Here is a 25,969-nt window from a genome sequence, read left to right as displayed (position 1 = left end):
TTTGTTTCTTAGCTGGTAATCGCAATAATGGAGTATGTCTGTGATTATGACTGCAAGTGCATAGTCTATCGCGTAGTTTTAAAAGATATCAAACCCACATGGACTAAGAATCGACCTAGTGTAGTTAATCGCTACTACGTAAATCTAAGGCTAATATTTGATCGATTATGATCAGACAGAGAATTAAAAAGAAATATTATTAAATTAAATCTAGGATAATAATATCGGTATGCAATGGTCGGACTTCGGGGATCTAGTAAGCCATCGATACGGATCGTAATTTAAAATTACTTTTCTGTAGAAATTATTAGTTTAAAAACCCTCCTCTCACACTCTCGTGTTTATTGATTATGATTTCACTATTAAACCTAAATGAGTGCTCTCGCTGTATCAATTAAAGTTCAAAGTGATTTTTGAAAACCAATGAAAACTAATTACCCTTAAAGCGCTCTCCCTGTATTTAAGGTTAATGCCTAATTTCTAAGGTCCGGTTAAAATCTCAAACTCTCGTTTTTATTGATCCTAACTTCTATTGTTTTTAACTCTCGTTACAAAACAGTTTAATTAAGCGTTTAGAAATATTAGCCAGACAAATAAATTCAATTAATAAACTACATCGAAGAGTTACTCGATTCCCTCGGTTATGTGACCTTACATACCGATAAAAGTAAATTAGTCGGACATCGCTTTAATAAACAGAACAGGATAGATATAGCAGGTAAGAATTAATCCGGACATAATTCTATTAACTAACATAAACAGATTGTAATAATTTAAAGCAATTAAATGAACCTGAATTTAATATAGCAAACTGAAATTGAACAAACCTTGAAGTATCAATCTTGAATCCGGAACAAAATCTATTGCAGAAAATAAACTGACTAAAATCAGGAGCTTGAAAGAAATTGAAACGCAATAGTGTTCCGGTGTGGAAAACTATTGCAGAGTATTAGTTCAGGAAGAGAATGAAATTGCAGAAGAAAGATATTACGACACTAGGTTAAAAGCTCTCCCCCTTTGATTCAGGTCTTGTGTTGTATTTATAGAGCAGCACTAGGTTTTGAAATGTCTCGTAACAGCATCTCACGGCGGAGAAAATGGAGGAGAGAAAATAGCGTCTTTGAAAACAGACTCCTCTGGGCCTGGGTGTGTGACTTACGTCACACACCATATTTTAGAGGGGTGCCGAACGGCAGAGAGGGGGGTGCGCCGTACGGAATGAAGGAGGGGGTGCCGTACGGAATGAGGCTTTGGTCCGTCATGGGCCATTGCTTCATGGGCCTGTTGCTTCATTTTTGTTGCTTTTTGCACTTCCTTTCTTTCTTGCATTTTTTTATCTTTTTACTTCAATTTTTGATACTTTTTCTTCCTTTTCTCACAAGAGCCCATAATTATTCAATTACCTGAAACACAACGAAATACCGGCATAATACAAAATAAAATAATAAAATATAAATAAAATAGAATAATAATGCATGTAAATTAAGCTAAATATACGATACATTTCCGTGTTATCAAACTCCACCACACTTGAACTTTGCTTGCCCTCAAGCAAACAATCAAGAAAAAGGTTTTACACAGGCATGACAATCATCTCGATTCATAATCGGTCGCGGCGATACTTTGTTAGAGACTCGAAAGCTCAATGTAAACACTAAAGATACAGTAGCGACACTAGACAACTCTGGCTTATGCAGACCAATTCGAATCATGCTATTACAGCTCATCTAGACCCTTTCGCTAGATTTTGCTTGTTTTCATTCGAGCGCAATCACATTAAGCCCTTTATCTTCACACGCACATGGTAGAATAACCGGTTAGTGACTCTGATCCTTATTAGCACGGGGCTCTGACACATTTCTGTGGTACCCACTTCTTTAACCAATTGTAAGCTGCAGGGGATCGAACCGTAATTCTCCCTACCAAGTTCAATATCAGATACTTTTGAACCAACTGACAATAGGTTTCTTTATTGTTTGCGAGATATAAATCCTCTGGGTTAAATGACCGGGTGAGGGTCACCTAGCTTAGTCAGTGCAATCCTTTAAATTCTTTACTGAAAAATTTCAGGATCATTCACTTATATTCATTAGCTCTCTACGTAGCTTGTGTTTAAGACGATGTCGACTGCTGAATAAACTACTCGAATCTACTTTAAAGCTAGAGGTTAAAGACTTTGAAACAATAGGTACTTAAATTGAGTCTTGCATAAATCGGAGTTCTAGAGTGTCAAGACTGTAGCGATTTTGTTTGCTAGTGCTTCGGTTCTAACATATCTTAAATTGTTGTATTCTTGTACTCTTCGAGCGTGTCAAGCTATGCGTATAAAGTAAAAAGGTTTATAGTTCAAGTAGGCAGAGAATTCGATAAACGGAAAATACTCGCATATATTAAACTTAGAGTACATGGATTGGAATGACAGGGAACTAAAATATTTTTTTTAGGGAAATACTGGAAATTAAATACTAAAATTTTAAAATCTACCGAAATTAAAATGAAAAGCAGCAAGCTTCCTCCCCCACACTTAAACGTTGCTTTGTCCTCAATGCGACTTTGTGTGGTAGAAACGGTGAAAACTCACTACTCATTTCCTCTTCCTCGGGCTCTTCCTCGGGTTCGTGCTCTTCCTCCTCTTCGACCTTCATCGCCGTCTCTAGGCGGAACTATCCCAGCATGGTACACATACTCATGTAAGCCTTCAACACGATATGTCAAGCAATGCATTTCTTCAGTGAGGTCTGCAATGCTACGATTATTCCAGTACGCATAGTCGTGTTGATCTCTTTGCATTTCACGCATCAGCGTCATCATTTCGTTCTGACCTGCCTCAATCCTTTGATGATACTGAGTTTCTTCCTCGTGGTTGCGTATCATCTCTCTATACACATCATCCAGTGTGACTGGTTGATTGCTTCTTCGGGGTGGAGGTATAGATGGTCCTGCAACATTTTCAGGATTGGGTTGGGGGTTTTCATCAGGCTGGGGCTCTCCTTGATTCATTTCTTGTTCAACCTCATCCACATTATCTGCATTATTTTGATTATCTTCTACGTTCTCACTAGGAGCAGGTGTGTCGAGATCATAGATCCAGTTGTCTCTGCGGTCTATCCTAGTGATCTCGATGTTTGGCAGTATGACACTATGAATTTCCTTGTTTCGCACCATGAGGTTATACCTTCCGTCAGGTCTTGATTTGATAAGGCGACCAGCTCTGCAGTTATTGATATCCATAAAAACGGGCGGTAGAGAGGGTAGATTTTCGAGCCTATCATTCAGGTTGAGGGCTCGAGCTATACCAGTGACAGGCCATCCTACACAGAATGGTGTGTTTCCTTCTCTTGATACGAGAGCTTGAATGTGAGACATAAGGAAAGTGTTGGCATTGATACTACGATTGGCGAAGGCACAATAAAAGAAGTATAACTCCTTACCATTGACTTTGTTGATGTTGGTTCTTCCAAAAATAGTATTTGCTAAAATGCGGTGGAAGTAACGCATAGTCGGGTTATGAATTTGTGAAGAGAAGCGCATGTCGGGAGTGACATTATCATTACCGAATATTTGACGCCAAGTATCATTTGAGGCTCTTTGCCAGTCAAGCTCGGGCGGAATTCTATAGTTGGCTCCTTCAACACGTGTGAACCGAAAAAGAGCACTAATGCTTCCTTGATTCATGGTGTATTCTCGGTTGATTAGTCGGAAGGTAGCGGTTCCGATAAGGTTGTGAGAAGCGTCGGTGGGTGTGTTGTAAATGTAAGAGCTTAGGAACTCCAAGGTTAACACTTCGTATGTGGGGAAGTCGAGTGTGCTCACGAATGATAAACCCGTTTGGTGGAGTAATATTTGCACACCGGTTTCGAACAGCCCCAAACTTCGCAAGTTATCGATATGGGCGAACCTTGATGCTTCCACCCCTCTCTGAGCGAAACTTCGGTATCGGTTTCGTTGAATTTCTCCCGCTTCTCCAATTCGGAAAATAACACCGGGGAACTCGTCTTCGTTTTGGTTGTTGAGGTTAGCCATAGTAAATTTTTTGCTGGAAGTGTGAAAGAAATTGTAGAAGAAATAGCAGAAAAATACTTGTGGTTTATGGTTCTGTTTGTGGCAGTGGTATAATATATATAGCAGAGAATGAATGAGTAGCTTGAATGAGTGTTGAATGGAATTAAGGTGAGGTTTGAATTGAAGTTGAAAGAGGAAATTAATTTAGCACTGAGAAGTTTGAACTAGCAGAGAAATTGGTTGCTTCTGGCTAGGAACGAACAAATGCACCTCTCTGCATTTAAGGAAGGCGCCGAACGGAAGGAGGGAAGTTACGTCGACCGGCATGGGGCCCTCTCTGGCGGACGGCAGACATGCATGTACATGCATGTGCGTCTGTCTTGCATGTTCTGTGTGTTGCGTAGAGATTCCAATTTTTGCTTTTTTGACCAGAATGCATGCATTGCTATTGGACCAACATAAATTGGTAAAAATATCTTTGACTAGTAGTCAAAGTATTTAATTGGGTGCATATAAAGTTCTCAGTAGCAGATAATAGCTCTATCCTATACCAGTTGAATTCAAAGCAGTGCAGCAGTATAGGTAGCAGACATAAAATGCATGTTGTGCCTAACAGATAAAGCTAATAGCAGTACAATTTATCTCTAATAGAGCAATCTTTAGCAGATATATTTTTAGAAACACTAATTTCTAACAATGCACACATACAATATAAATTTAGCAGAGGGAACATATAGCAGAAAAAATAATAAAAACAGAATAAAGAGAATGCTGAATTTTATTAGAATCAAAAACCGAAAATTTAAATTTTTGTTATTAAAAATAGAAATGCTAACTAATTAAAATACCAAAATTGAAAAACTGAAAATTAAAACTACTTAAAACGATAAATCCTAACTAAGAATTCCCTTCCCCCACACTTAAACCAGACGATGTCCTCATTGTCTAAATGTAAGAGTTAGAAATAAAAATTAGCGGTATTCAATTAGCCACTTTTCGGAGGCGGGATGGACTGAAAATGTTGATGAAAACTATGGAGATTTGCCGTGACCAACTCCATAAATCCGTGGAAATCTCCTCGGAGTCTCCCTAAATCGGTATGAAGTACAGCAACGTCGTTTCGAAGGGTCTCTATAGCAGCGGCGTGGTCAACCATAGGCACATCCTCATCAGGTGTAATATCTATGTCATAGTAGTTAGTCGGTGTCCTCGGATCACTTTCTTCTTCCTCGAAGTCATTCTCACCTTGTCCTTCCAAGTCATAAATCCAATTTTCTTTCTTGTGAACACTTGTGAACCTAATGCAAGGTAGAGAAAAGTGGTTATCTGGTTCATAGTTCACGAGAAGATGATAAGGTGGAAACTCGTAGTTGCTGATCAGGCTCTTGTTAAAGCAAAACTCCATGTCCATGGATTTGAATCCTCCATAATGAATCAATCTAGCAAGCGGGCCTCTCAAAGATAAAGCACGGGCGATCTTAGTAACAAGACCCCCTACAAGGATAGGACCGATGGTATCTTGGGCCAGAGTGGCCATCCTAGCAAGCATAAAGGAAACTCCCATAACAGGTCTGGCTTGTAGAACACACATCATAATGCCTAGCTCATCCTTAGTCACCGAAGTATCGCCCAAAGGTTTTCCAACAAGTGTGAAAGCTAGAATCATCTGGAAATACCTAATGGCGGGATTGTGGATTTCTGAAGAGAGTCGTAGATCATTATGGTTTCTACCTGATATGGTACTCCAAAAGTAGTCAACGATGTTATTAGGGAAGTACTCATTATCGACTTCCATCAAGGCATCCATGCTTGTGGGATATCCTAGTAACTCGGCCAACTGACGGGTGGTGAAGCGGTAGGTGAATCCAAACAGCCTGAATGAAACTCTTCCTCTGTTGAAACCTAATCCAAGTCTAGGCTCATATCGGAGGGAACTCAGAAACTCTAAGGCCAGGTTGCGGAAAGTGGGTGTACGGGTGGTAAGGAGATCCTCCCATCCAATCTGATGAAGCATAAAATGCATACTTTCTCAGATACCTAGAACTGTCAGGGTCGCATCATGCGAGAAAGCGGTGAGACCCATCTCACGCTGTGTTAGAATCTCATATCGTCTCTGCTGATCCTCACTCCCAAAAGTAACTACCATGTCATCAGTGAAATCCACCTCTAAAGTCAGAAAAGTGGTTAGTACCCTGGAATTTTTTTATAAAATCAGAGAGAAAAGTTTTAAGTTAGTATGATTTAAAACAAAGAGTTAGTAGTTTGAAATAAGAGTGCAGAAAGAAAAGAAGATAAATTTTAATAAAACATTTAAAATTAAAATGACTTAACGGAAAATTAAATTTAAAAAGGTGGGTTGTCTCCCGCGAAAGCGCTTTGTTTAATGTCGCAAGCTTGACGAACCGATGGTTAGTTCTACGACTCGACGATTAACTCTACGAGCTTAGGACTATCAGTGTAGTCTTTGTTTTCAACAATATGGTAATGTTTCAATCGCTGCTCGTTTACAACGAAGCTATCGCTCGATTTTCCTTTAATTTCGATAGCGCCACTCAGATATACTTTGGTAACTTCGAATGGACCAGACCATCTTGAACGAAGTTTTCCTGGGAATAGCTTAAGTCGAGAATTAAACAGTAGCACCACATCTCCTTCATTGAATTCCTTCCTTGAGATGCGTTTATCGTGCCACTTCTTTGTTCTTTCTTTGTAAATCTTAGCATTCTCGTAAGCATCCAATCTAATTTCTTCCAACTCGTTCATATCTAATAGCCTTCTTTCGCCTGCGGTGGTGTAACTTAGGTTTAAGGTTTTTATTGCCCAGTAGGCTTTATGCTCTAGTTCCACCGGTAGATGACAAGATTTACCGTATACTAATTTGAAAGGCGTGGTTCCTATTGGTGTCTTGTAGGCGATTCTATACGCCCACAGTGCTTCGTGTGACTTAGTTGACCAATCCTTCCTATACGTGGCAACAGTCCTTTCAAGTATTTTCTTAATTTGTCAATTTGAGACTTCGACTTGTCCACTAGTTTGTGGATGATAGGGCGTTGCTACACGATGTCGGACTCCATATTTCACTAAGAGTTTTTCGAAAATTCTATATATGAAGTGGGATCCTCCGTCGCTAATGACTAATCTTGGCACACCAAATCTTGGAAAGATTATATTTTTGAATAGCTTAATAACTACTTGTGCATCGTTTGTGGGTGAGGCTACAGCTTCTATCCATTTATATATGTAATCGACTGCGACAAGTATGTAGTTATTTCCAAAGGAAGATGGGAAAGGTCCCATAAAATAGATTCCCCACACATCAAAGATTTCTACTTCTAAAATGCCCTTTTGTGGCATTTCATCTCGTCTAGATATGTTTCCAGTGTGCTAACATCGGTCGCAGTTTCTAATAGCGATGTAGACATCCTTCCACAGGTTGGGCCAAAAGAGACCTGCCTACAGAATCTTAGCGCATGTCTTTGATGTGCTTGCGTGCCCACCATAGGGGGCATCGTGGCAATGATGTATTGTGCTTTCTATTTCTTCTTCCGGAACACATCGGCGGAATATCCCATCAGCGCCTCTCTTGAATAGCAAGGGTTCATCCCAATAATACTGTTTAAGGTCATGGAAGAACTTCTTCTTTTGTTGATAAGTCATGTCGGGCGGAAGCACTCTCGCAGCTAGGTAGTTGACGAAATCGGCATACCATGGCAGCGTGGTTCCGGTGCTTAGTGTCTTAACGGTTTGCACTTTAGGTTGTTCCAATGTGTCGCTTTCGGATTCTAAGTGTGCTATCAAGCGTTCATAGGGAAAATCATCGTTGATTGGTGTTTCTTCTGTCTTAATACCTTCCATCCTAGATAAATGGTCGGCTACAACATTTTCGGTCCCTTTTTTATCTTTGATTACCAAATCAAATTCTTGTAGTAGTAGGATCCACCTTAACAGTCTAGGTTTTGCATCTTGTTTAGCTAGTAGATACCTAATGGCTGCATGGTCAGTGTAAACTATTATCTTTGCTCCTATTAGATAGGAACGAAACTTATCTAACGCGAAGACCACGGCTAGGAGTTCCTTTTCGGTTGTGGCGTAATTCATTTGCGCAGGGTCTAAGGTCCTACTTGCATAATATATTGCGTGGAGTTTATTATTTTTCCTTTGGCCTAAGACAGCTCCTACAGCATAGTCGCTTGCATCGCACATAATTTCAAATGGTAAATTCTAGTCGGGTGGTTGCATTATGGGTGCGGATATCAGGGTTGTCTTTAGTACTTCAAAGGCTTCTAGACATTCATCGTTGAAGTTAAACTCAACGTCTTTCATTAGGAGGCTAGTCAGAGGTTTAGAGATCTTAGAAAAGTCCTTTATGAATCTTCTGTAGAAACCTGCGTGTCCTAAGAAGCTCCGTATCTCTCTAACTGTTTTTGGGGGTTGGAGATTTTCTATTACTTCGATCTTTGCTTTATCGACTTCAATTCCTCTTTCGGAGACTACGTGTCCAAGTACAATCCCTTGTTTAACCATAAAGTGACACTTTTCCCAATTTAGGACGAGGTTAACTTGTACACATCTGTCCAATACTTTTTCTAGATTTGAGAGACATCCTTCGAAATCTTCCCCACACACAGAGAAGTCGTCCATAAAGACTTCCATGATGTTGTCTATGTAATCAGCGAAAATCGACATCATGCATCTCTGAAATGTCGCAGGGGCGTTGCATAATCCGAAAGGCATTCGTCTATAAGCGAATGTTCCATAAGGGCACGTGAAGGTTGTTTTCTCTTGGCCGTCAGGGTGAATTGGGATTTGAAAGAATCCGGAGTAACCATCCAGGTAGTAGTAATAGGAATATTTTGCTAAGCGTTCGAGCATTTGGTCAATAAAGGGAAGAGGGAAATGGTCTTTCCTCGTGGCTTTGTTTAACTTACGATAGTCAATACACATCCTTGCTCCAGTCACCTTTCTTTCGGCTATAGATTCGCCTGACTTGTTTACGGTAACTGTTATGCCTCCCTTCTTTGGTACACAATGGACCGGACTTACCAACTGACTATCGGAGATTGGATATATAATTCCAGCATTCAGAAGTTTGGTAACTTCATCTTTAACTACTGTGCTCAGGATAGGGTTAATCCTTCTTTGATGCTCCCTAAAGGTTTTGCAATCTTCTTCCAACATGATGCGATGCATACATATGGAAGGACTTATTCCTTTCAGATCAACAATGTTATATCCTAACGCAGATGGATACTTTCTTAAAACTTGTAATAGCTTCTCGGTCTCTGTGGCTCCTAGCTCTGCGTTGACTATTACTGGTCTTTTGAGCTCATCGTCAAGATATTCATACCTAAGAGTCTTGGGTAATGGTTTAAGGTCCAAGGCTGGTTTCTTTGGGCAAGGCATAGGGTTGGGTGTTAAAGCTAAGCATTCGCTTAAACTATCGTCTCGATATTCCGGACGCCAATTGTCATCTTTGAAAATCAAGGGCATCGAAATCTTTATAACTTCAGAGTAAGATTCTTCTGATAGTCCTATCTCTCTTACACATTCATCAATAACATCCACCAGATAACATGTATCTTCTATAGCTGGGGCTTGAAGGAATTGTGTTAGAATAAACTCGACCTTCTCCTCACCTACTTCGAATGTCAACTTGCCTTTCTTTATGTCTATAATGGCTCCAGCGGTAGCTAAGAAAGGTCTTCCTAAGATTATAGGAGTATTGACGTATTCTTTTATGTCCATAATTATGAAATTCGTAGGGATGTAGAATTGTCCAATGCGGACGGGTACATTTTCAAGAACACCTACAGGATACTTGACAGATCGGTCTGCAAGTTGTACTGACATCCTGGTTGGTCTTAGATTTCCCATGTTTAGTTTCTCGCAAATGGACAAAGGCATTAGGCTAATACTAGCTCCTAAGTCGCATAAAGCTTTGTCTATGACAAATTTTCCTATATTGCAGGGTATGGAGAAACTTCCTGGGTCTTTCAGCTTAGGTGGCATTTTATTTTGAATTATTACACTACATTCAGCAGTGAGTGTTATGGTCTCGTTGTCTTCTAATTTCTTCTTATTCGATAGGATTTCTTTTAGGAACTTAGCATATGAGGGCATTTGGGTAATGGCTTCTGTAAACGGAATTGTGATGTTTAACTGTTTAAAAAGTTCGACAAATTTCTTAAATTGCCCTATGTTTTTAGATTTCTCGAGTCTTTGAGGGTACGGGATAGGTGGTTTGTAAGGTGGTGGAGGTATGTATGGCGCTTCTTTATCCCCCGTCTCGCCTTCTTTGTCCTCTCTCTCTTTCGGATCACTCGGTTTATCCTTGGGTCTACTTTCCTCCTCAGTTGTCTTCCTAGGGCTTTGGAACATAGCAGGGTTTTTAAGCCTAGGATCAGTCGGTTCATCCATCTCTCTACCACTTCGCAGAATAATAGCATGAGCATGTCCTTTTGGGTTTGGCCGTGGCTGTCCTGGAAATGTCCCAGCAGGTGCGGCCGTTGGTGCTTGTTGCCGTGCCACTTGAGAGATTTGTGTCTCGAGCATCTTGTTGTGAGTGGCCAACGCGTCTACTTTAGTCGCTAACTGTTTGATTTGCTCATTAGTGTGCATGTTCTGGTTTATGAAATCTTTATTAGTCTGAGTTTGAGTGGCTATAAAATTTTCCATCATTATTTCTAAGTTAGACTTCCTAGGGACGTTAGGAGCAGCGAATGGTGCCTTTTGATATCCAGGTGGTACACTGGGTGCTTGACCAGGTGCGTACAAAGCATTATTGTTCTTGTACGAGAAATTAGGGTGATTCTTCCATCCTGGGTTATACGTGTTTGAGTAGGGGTTTCTTTGAGCATAGTTTACTGGTTCGGGAGAAACTCCTGCCAAAAGTTGGCACTCGGGGGCAGCATGTCCAGACATCCCGCATATTTCGCAATTTGGAGAGACAGCAGCCACGGCGGCTACAGGTGCTATAGTGAGGTTTTCAATCTTCTGAGTTAGGGCATCAACTTTGGCGTTAACGCGGTCGAGGCTACTTATCTCGTACATCCCACTCTTCGTTGAAGATTTCTCTCCAGAAGTTTTCTCTGATTGAGCTCTCTCGCTTCCCCATTGATAATGGTTTTGAGCCATACTTTCGATAAGTGTGTGGGCATCAGCATATTCTTTATCCATCAGTGCGCCACCTACGGCGGCGTCAATCGTAAGTCTCGTATTGTAGAGGAGACCATTGTAGAAGGTATGGATGATTAACCATTTTTCTAAACCATGATGTGGACAAAGTCTAAGCATGTCTTTGTACCTCTCCCACGCTTCGAATAAAGACTCGTTGTCTTTTTGTCTAAACCCATTGATCTGGGCTCTTAGCATGGCGGTCTTACTTGGTGGAAAATAACGCGCCAGGAAGACTTTCTTAAGTTCATTCCAGGTCGTGACAGAATTGGCGGGTAAAGACTGGAGCCAAGCTCTAGCTCTATCCCTCAGTGAAAAAGGAAAAAGGCGCAGTCGGATAGCTTCCGAACTGACACCATTTGCTTTTACAGTGTTTGCATATTGCAAGAACACCGACAAATGAAGATTAGGATCCTCCGTCGCATTTCCAGAAAATTGGTTTTGTTGTACAGCTGACAACAACGATGGTTTTAGCTCGAAATTATTTGCTTCAATAGCAGGGGCAACAATGCTATTGTGAGGTTCAGCTTGCGAAGGAATAGCGTAAGATTTGAGAGGACGCGGTTGTTCTCCCATGGTTGATTCTTCAACTGGTTCAAAAGTAAGAGTAGGAACAAGAGTGCGAGTATGTCGTAATCGACGTGATACAGTGATAGAACGCTCCGGTTCGGGAATTGGCAGCACTAAGTCTTCACTTCGAGAGCGAGTACTTGGTATGCACAAAGGGAATTAGAATAAATGAGTTTGCCTTAGTCTCTACAACGTAACAGTTAATTACGATTGCCGACTAAATTAGTCCCCGGCAATGGCGCCAAAAACTTGATCGTGACAATGGAGTATGTCTGTGATTATGACTGCAAGTGAACAGTCTATCGCGTAGTTTTAAAAGATATCGAACCCACAGGGACTAAGAATCGACCTAATGTAGTTAATCACTACTACGCAAATCTAAGGCTAATATTTGATCGATTATGATCAGACATGGAATTAAAAAGAAATATTATTAAATTAAATCTAGGATAATAATATCGGTATGCAATGGTCAGACTTCGGGGATCTAGTGAGCCATCGATGCGGATCATAATTTAAAATCACTTTTCTGTAGAAATTATTAGTTTAAAAACCCTCCTCTCACACTCTCGTGTTTATTGATTATGATTTCACTATTAAACCTAAGTGAGCGCTCTCGCTGTATCAATTAAAGTTCAAAGTGATTTTTGAAAACCAATGAAAACTAATTACCCTTAAAGCGCTCTCGCTGTATTTAAGGTTAATGCCTAATTTCTAAGGTCCAGTTAAAATCTCAAACTCTCGTTTTTATTGATCCTAACTTCTATTGTTTTTAACTCTCGTTACAAAACAGTTTAATTAAGCGTTTAGAAATATCAGCCAGACAAATAAATTCAATTAATAAACTACATCGAAGAGTTACTCGATTCCCTCGGTTATGTGACCTTACATACCGATAAAAGTAAATTAGCCGGACATTGTTTTAATAAACAGAACATAATAGATATAGCAGGTAAGAATTAATCCGGACATAATTCTATTAACTAACATAAACAGACTGTAATAATTTAAAGCAATTAAATGAACCTGAATTTAATATAGCAAACTGAAATTGAACAAATCTTGAAGTATCAATCTTGAATCCGGAATAAAATCTATTGCAGAAAATAAACTGAATCTAAAACTAAAATATGGAGCTTGAAAGAAATTGAAACGCAATAGTGTTCCGGCGTGGAAAACTATTGCAGAGTATTAGTTCGGGAAGAGAATGAAATTGCAGAAGAAAGATATTACGGCACTAGGTTAAAAGCTCTCCCCTTTGATTCAGGTCTTGTGTTGTATTTATAGAGCAGCACTAGGTTTTGAAATGTCTCGTAACAGCATCTCACGGCGGAGAAAATGGAGGAGAGAAAATAGAGTCTTTGAAAACAGACTCCTCTGGGCCTAGGTGTGTGACTTACGTCACACACCATATTTTAGAGGGGTGCCGAACGGCAGAGAGGGGGGTGCGCCGTACGGAATGAAGGAGGGGGTGTCGTACGGAATGAGGCTTTGGTCCGTCATGGGCCATTGCTTCATGGGCCTGTTGCTTCATTTTTGTTGCTTTTCGCACCTCCTTTCTTTCTTGCATTTTTTTTATCTTTTTAACTTCAACTTTTGATACTTTTTCTTCCTTTTCTCACATGAGCCCATAATTATTCAATTACCTGAAACACAACGAAATACCGGCATAATACAAAATAAAATAATAAAATCTAAATAAAATAGAATAATAATGCATGTAAATTAAGCTAAATATACGATACGTTTTCGTGTTATCAGCTGGATGTTGTTGAGAAGATTCAGGGATGTCGGTCCAAGGCACCGAGATCATCTGGGCATCCTTTCGGTGTTTGTCTTCTTCCTCATGATGTTCCCCATAAGGGTCGAATTTCATGGTTGATTGAGTGGCACCCGCCGGGATCTGACTTCGGCCATCAGGTTCCTTTGTTCCTTGACATTTGCGGTCGTCATTTTCACTGCAAAACAAATGGAAAAACATAAGATAAGGCAAATTATAAAAACTCATATGGTAAGAGGCTAACAGAGGTCCTTACCTAGATACTCCAAGAGTTTATCTCGATCGTCGGACATTTCCATCATGTCCTTCATTTTAATCAGTTAGAAAGAATCTAGTAAGTCAAGCGTCTGAACTTCATCCGATACTAGTTTGTCATTGTCAAACCCAAACACATGCACTAGATTCTCTGTCCACTAGAGGAGGAAAACGCCAGCTACCGTCCACAACATATAAAACGCCAGGACATCTTCTCCCACTCTTGACTCGAATAAACCATCTTTGAAACCATTATAATTAGAAGTATAAGCTCGAAGAAAACTCCTGCTCGGGGCTCTGTTAAGGGTCACAAAGCTACCCTTAACGACGCCTTTGAATTCAAAGAAAGAGAAGAAGAGACCTAAGGTAGGGTCAATGTTTAATACTTCGCAAATAACTTCAAAGGCTTTAATAAATACCAAGCCATTTGGACGTAATTGGACTGGGGCTATGTTTAGGGTGGTTAGGAGGTTGGCTTCGAAGTTGGAAAATGGGATTTGGATCTTGAAACCGTCAAGGACTCCAAGGCAAAAGTAAAAATACTCTTCATCTATACCTTTTGAATGGAATAGACAAACCGTCTCACCCTCCTCACAAGTTTCCAGTATCACATCTTCTTCCTTTCCACTCGAGGAGAGATTTTTACTGGCACGGAGTTTTCCTATGTCATTGTAGTTGACTCCGCTATTTTGTAGCTTAAAACCTCCGAGTCTACAAAAGATCCGCCCGTCTCCATTAAAACTTCTATGGAATCTAATGATTCAGATTTTGTGTCAGAATCACTAAAAGACTCTTAGAGGTCTCCATAAACCTCTTGGATTATCTGGGCGAACTCATTTTGTCCTAGGTGCCCCCTTGCATGATTCCTTACATTGCTTCCAAAGAGCTTTCCTCTCTTGGACATTGCGGGGAACAGACACATTCCCAAACTCATCACACTCCCTAATAACAATCATTGTTGTAAAAATAATAAATGTAGAGAAGAATAAGGGTGTTACTTGGGAGAAGTATGTGGATGAAGGAAGAAGGAGAACTTTATGGTAAATCTTCAGAAAGAATTACTCGTAGAGATAAAAATGGAAAAACAAGAATGGGGGAACAACATTTAAGCACTTAAATCCAATTTAAACAACTATAAAATAGAGTTAAGGCGGAACGGCGTGTTCCCCTTTAAAATCATCATTACACAATAAGGTGGAAAGACGTGTCTTGATGGCTCTTTAAAACCCACTAGCGCACGCTAGGGTCACGACGATCGTTGGATCATAAAAGGCCGATCACCCAAGTCGACTCAAGAATTCTAAAGGCATCTTCTAGGCCGAACACTTCATCCCTACGAGTATCGAGATCGGGGGCTTATGTACATGACAAAAATACTTAGGCCGACATGGGAGACCAGTAAGAATATAAGCAGCTACGACAAAGAAACCAGTTTGTAACATATCACCGAGTAGATCGTGGACATCTTCCCTACTCGAGGCATCTCCTCTACTCGAAAAAACCTCTCAAATCGGAGGGTTCTCCATTTCCCACCTTCGTAGCCGGTTATGATAGTCTGCTATGACGATTACGGATATAGGGGGTCACTTTTTAAATGGAGGACTACTGAAGTTACGATAGCTGTCATTACTAAATGACTCCAAGGGTCACTTCATTAATGCCGTGGTTCATTATTTCAAAGGTATAAATAGGACTCCCGATCAAAGGATAAACAAGACATATTTTCATCTTGAACTCACGCATACTACTATCGTGCTACTCAAATCTCTAAAAAAATTCAATCATCTTTCATTTTAACCTACAGTTGCAACTTCACCAAATTTAGTTCTGAGAGGTATTCCAAACATGTTTTACACCTACGAACAGTTTCTTTTAAAAAAAAAAAATTTTGCCCTCTCACGTATAAACCCAAACTTGTCATTCCCATTGTATGTCGGATTGAAACACGTGTGTAGTGGGTCCATGCAAACGTGCCGGCAAGGAGTGAAAACGAAGCTAAAAGTGTTCTTTCATCCCCGCTACTGCACGCATGCAACATCAATCGTCTTCACCAAAACATTCCATTCTATCCTTCTACCAACTTTCTCTCTTTCCGATACTTCCAATTTCACCAAATTTCCGATTACTCTTCCCACCCCCCATACTTCCTCATCCAAACCCCAACTCCCCTTCTCTCTCTCACCGATATTCTCGTGAACGTTACGCTCACATCAGAATGAGTTTTCAAGACTTAGAATCCGGCCGCCGCAACCTAATCAACGGCAAACAAAACCCGACGCAGGCGGTTGCTTCCGGCGTATTTCAGATCAACACTGCCGTCTCCACTTTTCAGAGACTCGTCAACACACTCGGAACCCCCAAAGACACGCCGGAACTCCGCGAGAAACTGTGAGAGATCACTGCACCACGATCGTTTTTCATCATTGATGAATCGGAAATTACGGTTGTTACTTCTATTTTAAGATACTGATTGTGTTGATTCGTTTTCTACTTTTGTAACTTACAGGCATAAGACGAGACTTCATATTGGACAATTGGTGAAGGATACGTCGGATAGACTTAAACAAGCCAGTGAAATTGATCATCATGCCGATGTTAATGTGAGTTTCAAGTTGTTAGTGTATTATCTATTATCTATTTTGATTGCATGTGCAAACAAATGAGTTTATTGGTATCTTATGTTCAATTTATAGAAAGCATGAGTTTTTTTTTGTATCTGCAGGCAACCAAGAAGATAGCAGATGCTAAATTGGCCAAAGAATTTCAGGCAGTGTTGAAAGAATTTCAGAAGGCGCAGCGTCTTTCAGCCGAGAGGGAGACAGCTTACGCTCCTTTTGTTCCTTTTGTTCCGCAAGATGCTCAGCCATCCAGGTGACTGATCAATGTCATTAGAGTTTTAGTCCAAGGGGCGAGATTATTAATGTGCTGTTGTTATTAATTTCTATTACCTTTGCATGCAACTGTATAATACTTATAGCATGGGCTTTTCTTTCTGCCCTGCAGCTATACAGTCAGTGGAGTAGGTGTTAGTTCGGATAAAAGTCAAGAACAGCGTGCCCTTGTGGAATCCAAAAGGTAACTTCTTGTATCTTATTTTCTAGTAAATGAAGTGATTTGGAGTATTTATATACTCCATATAAGTTATATTAAGCTGAAATGGAATTGATTCCAAAAGGTTTGGTGAAATGATCATTGGCGGCGTTCTGCCATGTAAAATTGAATTTGCTGAAAAATTAAACTTTCATCTATATTATCATAAGGATACTTTTCAATTTTAGCCATTTGAATCTTTTTAGTTGCTTAGCTCTTAAGTTATTCATGCTGCAGACAGGAGGTAATATCCTTAGATAATGAGATTTCCTTCAATGAGGCTATCATCGAGGAAAGAGAACAAGGCATTCAAGAAATCCAGCAGCAGATTGGGGAAGTAAATGAGATCTTCAAAGATCTTGCTGTGCTTGTTCATGAGCAAGGAGCAATGATTGGTAACTAGTTTCCCCCATCCTTCATTTACTTTTTTTACTTATGCATCCTCTATCAAGTCGTTTTATATGTCTAGAACTGGTTTATAATTGTTGTTGATGTTGAGAATTTCCATTTTGCAGATGATATTGGATCAAACATTGAGCATTCGCATGAAGCCACTGTCCAAGCAAAATCAGAACTTGTGAAAGCTTCTAAAACACAACGATCAAGCTCATCTTTGGTATATAGTATAAGTTTTCATTTTATGATTGAATTGTTGATTTTGAAGTGTCCTCTTCGTCCTGTCACTTTAATTTAGATGTCGAGATTTTTGAGTAAATATAGATGCTATGGCTTAGTGAATTTAAACCTTCCTCACTTTTTTTTTTGAAAACTCGATAACCAGCTCTAGGACCGACTAATCTGGGGGACCAATTGCATCATCCACTAACGGGGGTCCAATTGAAGACACAAAGCTCTGCATAGACTGACCCAACATGTAAATTGTTAACATCAACGGGATTCAAACCTTCTTCACATATTGTACTGAACTTACACAAGGCTACAGCCTTGCAAAGTAAAAAATTCATAACTTTAGGAATGAAAAAGGCCTGGTCATACACAGCTTAACTTAATATTACCGTGCCTTCTTCTCTTATCTTTTAAAACATCATGTAACTTTTCTCTATCAATCTCAAATGTTCACATATCTATGTAGGTGTGCTTGCTTTTGGTGATATTTGGAGTCGTGCTTCTCATCATCATCATTGTTGTTGCTGCTTAGTCCATTATAAATCAAAGGTAGTATTTACTGAGCTGCAGAATCTCTCTTGCAAATACTTCCACTGAATGGTGTTTTACCTGATCTCATGCACGGCGCGGAAATTGCTTACTCTATCCTGTCTTTGTTGTTTAAGGGGGTATGTTCTCCTCTTTATGTTGGTGTTTGGAATGTTAAGGATGTGTCATAACCTGCTTGTTGTGTAAGTCCTGTTCATGTTTATATTTAATAAAATAACTATTTAATTCATTCTTTACCTGTATATATGCAATTCAAAAAGGGCCGTTTCCAATTCGTAGCAATATATCGATTTAGAAATGTCATTTTTCCTCCTCTTGGATTTGTGGTCATCTTTTTCCAAAAATTGAATAAAAGCCTCCTTATGTAGGTCTAACCAGTAAAGATCCCCTGCAAGTTTGCATGGATGTAAGGGGGAAAATGACAAAAACATGTGTGAAATTTTGCCACATGTCACGAGAGGAAGAATTATTTTTAAATTATTTTTTTTACTATTCTCTTAAAATAGATATATAGTTGCTGGAGAAAATGGATTTTTAATTGAATAAAACATAGATAAATCCTAATTCCTAAGTTGCACAGACAGTTATATTAACTTAACTTACTATATCATTGAAGTAAACTGTGAAATGCATTTGTTTAACTAGTCAATAATGTTATTGACTTGACGAAAACAACGAGGCAGTTACATGAACAAAGTACGAATTGATTTCTGCCCTCTTTTTATTTATTTATTTATTTATTTATGTTTTCTTGTTTAAAATACATTTGCTGACTTGTAACCTGGCACCTGCCGACCTGATGATTGTTGGTTCTAGACTTCTAGTTGTAGTTACAGCCTCTCTAGTCTCTAATGAATAATGAGTCTATTACTTTATTTGAAAGAAACCATAATTCTGAGAGTGTGATATGCTAAATGTACATAAACATCGAATTAGACTACTATTAAAAGTAAACACTTGACATAGATTGAGAAACAGGGTAATTCATATATTACCGGCACTATAAATGTGATTATTACTTATATATGGTTTATGATGTTGCTTGAGCTGTGTCCCGTGTGCATTGCTCTCTTCTGTCTGAGACATTGTTCGGACTTTGGAGGCATATAACTTGAGGTAACCAAGCTATTGTCATATTTGCCTTTGCCTCTTATCTAGGCAAGTGTAAATTTCTTAGATGCTGAATTATGGACGGTTGTCTTGGATATGAACATTGCTTGGAAATGAGGGTTTAAAAGATTAGCAGTTAAATTAAATCTGATTGTGCAATTATTACTACTTATTAGAATGCAATTATTACTAATTAGAATGTTACCAGAGGAGTGCTCTTCTACTCTTACCTGTTCTCATTTGCTTATGAAGATTTAAAGTTTCACTGATGAATCGGGGTTATTTTCTTGAGCCTATCTCTTTAGGGAGGCAAATCTAGTTGTCCTTTGTTTGGTTAAATATGGTTTGTTCCTTCATGGTGTTTGTAGCATTTTGATGTTGTTCCTTCGTTTTTTGTCTCTGTCGTATTGGCGAGTCTTGATCTCACATGTTTCTCAGCATATTTGGGGGTATTTGATCTCACATGTTTCTCTCAGCATATTTGGGGGTATTTAGATTAGTTCGAGCTGCTGGTGTGTTAGTACCGGTTATAAAAAGTCGTGCCGGCGAATTTCTTTGCAAAAAGAATTACGATAGGGATTTTCCTCTTTCTGTTTTTGTATTATTAGTTGTCAACGGTCTTAGTTACATGTTTGCAATCGGTAGTAGAAGGTAACAATTTCTTAGGCTTTTTCCATTTGTGAGGTAAGAGTTTTAGTGTTAGTCAGAATTATAATTTTGATGTATAAATGTCAACCAATTATATTCACCCTTAAGATTTTTACTCCATAATCGACAATTATCTGGGGGGCAACAGAAGAAGATTTAAGTCTGCAATGATATTTTAATCACCAACTTACCAACTTATAGGTGTTTGATCTAAGTTGAGGAGGTATATTTTACATACTCTCAAGGAATAATTTTTTTTTTTTTTTAGAGTGGTTAAAACCAAACATTGATATCTCCATCTTTTATTATATGAAATCATCTTTCAACATATAAGAGGCTTGAATAGGGGTGTATATGGGTTGGGTCAACCTATAAAATTTGGTCAAATTCATTTAAAAAAAACAATGGATTGGGTCGGGTAATTTGGTGGATATGAATTTAAAATTTAAAAATTTATTAAAAAATTGGGTTTAAGGTAAAATTGAACTCAAATCTTAAAAAATCCACCGATACACTAATCCAACATTTATTATTATAATTTTAATGAATATTAACTTATTTGTTGCAATTTTAGTTTCTTAACATTTACTACCATTTTATTGAAACATGATTTTAATTAATTTTGAATGTTTCACATTTTATGATACTTTTATTAGTTGATGTTATCATTTATTATTTTATGATGTTAAAAGATAGTAAAAATATGTTATTTAATTTTTTTAAGAAGATAAAATGTTGAGTAATTCTTATGAAAAAAATATGATGACTCATCTTCTAGTCGTTTAATATTAATAAAACATAAAAAAGAAATTAAGTAAATCATTATCCAACTCAACCCAACTCAAAAAATAGCGGGTTTGTTCAAACTGGTTCATTGGTCTAAAGAGTGGTTATTTTACCTCATCTAAAATTGGAGTGTCCTAAATGGATTAGGTATTCGATTTGGTCAAATTCAACCTAAACTGATCAATGTACACCCCTAGTCTTGAGAATAGTCTTGAGAATGACTTTTATGTAAGTTAATAATCTTTTTTCTTATTTAAGAACATATTACATATGGTTAATACCCATTTCCTCTGCCATATAAGTGCCTTTTGAACCCCCCTAAAAGAAATTTGTATGGATTTCCTTAATATTTGTAAAATATTGTTCTTTTAATTCTTTGTCATGCTAAGTCATCAAAAATGTTGATGTGACAGATGTTTTTTTGTTATTTTTCATTTAAATTAAAATCCACATGTGTTTAATGATGTGTGGAAGGACAAAAATGTCCTGTAGTGAAAAACAAAAACTTCAGTCATACTTGACCTCATTTATCTTCATGTTCAAAGATCTATTCTCATTTCTTCTTAGTTGAAACCCCTAATCTTATTTCTCTTCAAAATCTTTTCCTTTAATCGCTTTTGTTTCGCTGATCTAATCCAGAAAAATAAGAAATACATATTGTTATAACTTAAGCATGTCTTCAAACGACATAATAACTCCTAAATGCGATCATAATATGTTCATGAAGATGTTTGTTTCAAAATCGATTGCAAATCCTTGAAAAAAAAGTACTGGAAGTGTAAGTTTTGAGGTAAAGAAGGTGATTGTCACATACTTCATTGGGATGATGAGTTTTTTGGTGAAAGAGAAACAATTTACTCGGACGGAGAAGTCGTCGATCTGATGAGTAAAATGGAGAAAGATTTTTTCAAGAAGATGGAAGAAATGAAGAAAAAGGTTAACGGTATAAGGAAGAAGACGAATTTTTTGATAGTTGTACTTATTGCTACATGTTTTTTATTTCTTCTAAGTTCATGTAACAGATAGTTGGTAATGTTTTGCAAGGTTGTTTTATTTTACAAGGTTGTAATATGTTGCTGTAGAATTAATGAAACATGGTGAAATTGATGTGTTTGTTGTACAAGGTTGTTACACATTGCTGTTGAATTAATGAAAGAGGTTGAAATTGTTGTGTTTGTTATATAAGGTTATAATGTTGTAATGTTTTAGTGTTATATAATTACAACACAATAGCAACCAAAATTGGTGCATATTCTGCAAAACAAGAACATAAACAATCACTTTGGATTGAAAGCAAATTATGTGTAAAATATCATTAAATTGTATTGAAAGAACTTAATGATATATAATAGAATAACAACATTTTTTTTACTACCAAAATGACACTTAATGACAACCTAATTACTGAGTCATTCTCCTTGCAATATTGTTCCATGTTTTCACATAAGGCTCTTTATCAAACACCAATGGTGCATCTGAAGTTGAACCAGACCCACCTTTTTTTTTTTTTTTGCATTTTTAACAGCTTTCAACTTCTCATTGCTCATCTTAGCTTTCATCCTTTGAGTATTCTTCTTAACAACACTTTTTTTCTTCTCACTTGCCTTGTTGACTATTTGCTCAATATGGCCAGTTGGTGTAGTAGTTTGTGCAACTGATCATGTAGCAGTTGGTGCAACTTTCTCAATTAGTGTCGCATGCTCAGTTGGTGCAGGAACTGGCTCCTCACGTGTGGCTCCTTAGTTGGTGATCCCATTTCTTTAATTGGTAGGTGTGTTTGTCCCCCACTTCGCTACACAAAGCTAAAAAATCACATTTACCCTTGCACTTTACCGTAACCCTATAACTCTCATTCTAAACAATTGTTATCTCTATTTCATTTAAAATTGATCACTTCCTGATTGCATCTTTAAATTCAGATAGAGAATTGAATTTCAGACCTAGTTTGAATTGAAAGTCCTTGTTTAGCAGCTCACCTCTAAACTTCTCATATTTAGGCTTGGGCTATTTTTCATCCCTGTCACTTTCATCATGGTCTGAACTATCCAGTTCCTCACTATCACAGTTCACCTCTCTACTTCATAAATTATTTGTATTCCTCTATGAATTAGATCTGAACACACTTTTAGGAACCAAAACATTCACTTTGGATCCCTTGCTAAAGGGTTTCATCTTTTTGTGATATTTGGATGCCAAAACCTTGAATTTTATAGACTTCCCATTTACATCAACCCTATTCTCATTAACTGGTATTTCTACACGCACTATCTCCAATTGTTCCTCTTCTACTTCATATGCTCTTTCTTCTTCATTGTCATTGAAACTTATGCCTCCATCATCATCATCATCATCATCATCAGTGCTATCATCTTCACTATAGTCACTAAACTTATCAACATCAAGGTTCAATGTAACACCCCATTTTTAATTATTTAATCATCGTGTGTTATTTTAATTGTTTGGTCTTGTTAAGGGTGTGTGGTTGAGCGTGTAGGTGTGGAGTTCATAGTGGGACGGGTAGACTGGAAATGTAGGTAGTAATTATGTGATATAAGTAATAATAGTTTTATTTTTAATATTATAATTACTATCATTATTATTATTATGATTATTATTATTATTATGCTTATTATTAATATTATTATTATTAATAGAATAATAGAATGAATATTTAGTGATTTATTAAATAATTATTTAATTAGGGAAGGGTAAGGTTGGAATTAAATATTAAAGGTATAAGGGTTAGTATTGGAATAAAAGAGAATTAGAAGTTGAGAAAAGGAAGAGTTACGTAGAAGAGTGAAAAACATCGTAAAAGTGAGAAGAGGGAGAAGAAGAACCTAGAGAGGAAGTTCAAGGGAGAACTAGGGCAATTTCAAGAATCAATCTCCGCAGGATTTTCTGAGCAATTTCGAGGTAAGGGGGGATTTCCATGCTATTATTCTTGATATGGGTTTAGGTATAATGATATAATTTGGGGTTTTGGGGATTTGTCGTTATGTGATAATTTTGATGATTGTTGATTTATGAATTCTATGTTGTTTTGATGATTGTTGTTGGAATGATAATTGGTTGCAATTGTTGTTATGAGATTGTATGATTATGAAGTGTATGATGTAAATGTGTTGTTGTTGCGTGTTCACGTGTCAGAGTCGGAATGAAGTTACGAACAATTTAGAAAGGGATTTTGTTCTTGAAATTGCTAGAATTGAAATGTTAGGGTTTGGATTTGGATTCAAAACTTTTGTGCTAGAAATCATGTTTTAAGGTTCCTAATTGTTGATACATGATAGATATAGGTTGCTCTGTATTTAATTTGTATTATAGTGATGTTTAGATGAGATTTTGAGGGGATTTGAGTGGGAACCCGAGAGCTGTTCGGAGGAAAAATGCAGGATTTTTATAAAACTTAAAAAATTCATAAGTTAAGTTTCGGGTGTCCGTTTGACTCATCGTTCGAACCTGGAGAAACCTAATACAGTGTACTTTCTTGTAAAAATGGTTTCAAGTCCTAGAATTAAATTTAAATAGGGTATAATGTGCTTTTAAGGTGTCAGTATAAAATATCAGTGTCGGGTTTATTGAAATACTTTGAAAAATCATAACTTGTGTTTCGTGTGTCCGTTTGACGAGCCGTTTGAAGTGTCGAAAAGCTAACAAGATAATATTTATTTTGGTAAAATAAAATGAGTGATGTGAGATATTTTTACAGTGGAAAATTTTGAGAAAATGTTAAATTATTTCTTGAGAATTAAACCGGTAGTCCACTTTGTGTTAATGATGTTGTGAGGTCAAATGATGGTATTATGATGATGTTTTATTGATGATGTTGCGAATTATATTGAATAATTATATGTTGTGTGTTGTCTTAGCACAACAGTGGTAATTCTTTGTGAATTACGGTAAGGGTGTGGCTTACGAGTGATCAGGAGGATCGTGTGATATGCATGCTGTTATTTTTGATTATGCATATTGTATTGTTTGTGCATTTGCATAACATATCATTGAGACTGCTAGGTGAAAATTTATGGTAGATGCCTAGTAGGTCCGGACTCAATTGTGGAGTCGTGGTGGAGATAATTCGTTGCTCAGTGGAGTGTATGCGAATTATCCGGATTCTATTAGGAATTGGGTTCGATTGAATGAACCATGAATTGGTGCGGTCATGAAATAGGGATCGTACTTGACCATGAAACAGGGGTCGTGGGTGTGATCATAAAATAGGGGTCACACTGGACCATGAAAAAGGGGTCGAGAGTTCCGACGGGAACGGTGGTCATGAACCACGATGTTTTGGTACCACATGCATTGTGTCAAGTCATTGAGTCACATTGCACTGTCATTATTATTATTATTATATGTTTGTTGAGTTGTGATTGGAAGGGACATGTGTGTCGTGATATGTGCATTGTGGAGTTGCATAAATGAATGGATCTGTGATGACTTGTTTATGATATTGTGAATGATGCGTTAATTTATACTGTGACGAATGTTTGAATAAATGAAGTTTGTATATGCAGTGTGATGTTATGTGAACATGAACCTCGACCTGTGAATTATGTTATTATATTTGTTCCTATATCTTTTATAATGGTATGTGAGTACTCACCCTTTCTGCTGATATTTCCCCTACCATGGGAAATGGGCAGGTGCTCAAGAATAGCAGTGGAAGTCCAGGATAGCTTTATGGAAGTCTTCCGTGTTGTTAGTTCGAGTCGCTCTGATACGTAACATGGGATGTTTTTGGGGATTATTTTAGTTGTTATTTTTAATTGAATTTTGTTACGTATCTGTTTTTTTATTCAAATATTTGAGGACCACGATTTTATGTGGAGTTTTGGAATAAGTTGGCAAATGTGCCGTGATTATTTTTAAATAAAATAATATTTCCGCTGTTTTTATTGATTAATGAGAAATGAATAGAAGTAATTGAGACTTCATATTCTGTTTGGTTTGAAATGATGTGACATTCCACTTGTGTTTGTGAAGTCTGATAATTTTTTTATTATTTTACCGTATTTTTATAAAATGGGAAAGTAGAGTGTTACATTCAACACCTTGCTCATCATGTCTTGAACATCATGTTCTATCCAGATATGCCCATCAACGTTACAAGACATGTTGTGATTAGCAATTTCTCGAGCTTGTACATCATCAACAAAATGGGTAAACCCTTCATCCATGATGAGCCTTTCGTTGATGATGTACAAGCTGGAGAAATTGCTAATCTCAACATGTCTTGTAACGTTGATGGGTAAACCCTTGTACAATGGTTTCACTCACTCCCCTATAAAACATGTGCTTGTCTTGTGCCAAGTTTCCCCCATGGTGAAATATGACACAAAAAAACCCATTTCTGCAAAAACACAAATACCAAGA

The 25,969-nt window shown here is 37.7% G+C and overlaps 2 protein-coding genes and 1 non-coding gene across 4 annotated transcripts; 2 read left to right on the top strand and 1 right to left on the bottom strand.

Annotated features, from left to right (window-relative positions):
- Positions 1-6,417: 6,417 nt before the first annotated feature.
- Positions 6,418-6,765, bottom strand: LOC131649793 (uncharacterized). Its single transcript, XM_058919551.1, has one exon. It carries the CDS (start codon positions 6,763-6,765, stop codon positions 6,418-6,420), a length of 348 nt encoding a protein of 115 aa, XP_058775534.1.
- A 4,501-nt stretch (positions 6,766-11,266) lies between these two features.
- Positions 11,267-11,373, top strand: LOC131654387 (small nucleolar RNA R71). Its single transcript, XR_009299428.1, has one exon. It is a non-coding gene; the product is annotated as a small nucleolar RNA R71 (small nucleolar RNA).
- Positions 11,374-15,786: 4,413 nt separating this feature from the next.
- Positions 15,787-18,275, top strand: LOC131651791 (syntaxin-22-like). 2 transcript variants are annotated; one of them, XM_058921490.1, is made up of 7 exons: positions 15,787-16,168; positions 16,287-16,380; positions 16,503-16,651; positions 16,784-16,855; positions 17,108-17,265; positions 17,386-17,486; positions 17,652-17,940. In XM_058921490.1, exons 1-7 carry the CDS (start codon positions 15,810-15,812, stop codon positions 17,655-17,657), a joined length of 939 nt encoding a protein of 312 aa, XP_058777473.1. In that variant the 5' UTR covers positions 15,787-15,809; the 3' UTR covers positions 17,658-17,940. The 2 variants fall into 2 exon arrangements, with proteins under 2 accessions (XP_058777473.1, XP_058777472.1); XM_058921489.1 differs by lacking the exon at positions 17,652-17,940 and adding an exon at positions 17,964-18,275 and having other exon boundaries at positions 15,788-16,168.
- Positions 18,276-25,969: the final 7,694 nt, after the last annotated feature.

The sequence above is a fragment of the Vicia villosa genome, linkage group LG2 (genome assembly GCF_029867415.1).
Source record: "Vicia villosa cultivar HV-30 ecotype Madison, WI linkage group LG2, Vvil1.0, whole genome shotgun sequence".
NCBI lineage: Eukaryota > Viridiplantae > Streptophyta > Magnoliopsida > Fabales > Fabaceae > Vicia > Vicia villosa.
The sequence above is the reverse complement of the archived record's forward strand: the minus strand, read 5'-3'. Positions and strand labels throughout refer to the sequence as shown.

Bases quoted from the DNA above. Each gene is read 5' to 3' on its own strand.
- LOC131649793 (XM_058919551.1), bottom strand. From the start codon at position 6,765: ATGAACGAGTTGGAAGAAATTAGATTGGATGCTTACGAGAATGCTAAG.
- LOC131651791 (XM_058921489.1), top strand. From the start codon at position 15,810: ATGCAACATCAATCGTCTTCACCAAAACATTCCATTCTATCCTTCTAC. The intron at 16,381-16,502 runs GTGAGTTTCAAG...TTGTATCTGCAG, and splicing joins ATCATCATGCCGATGTTAAT to GCAACCAAGAAGATAGCAGA. The intron at 17,266-17,385 runs GTAACTAGTTTC...TCCATTTTGCAG, and splicing joins TGAGCAAGGAGCAATGATTG to ATGATATTGGATCAAACATT.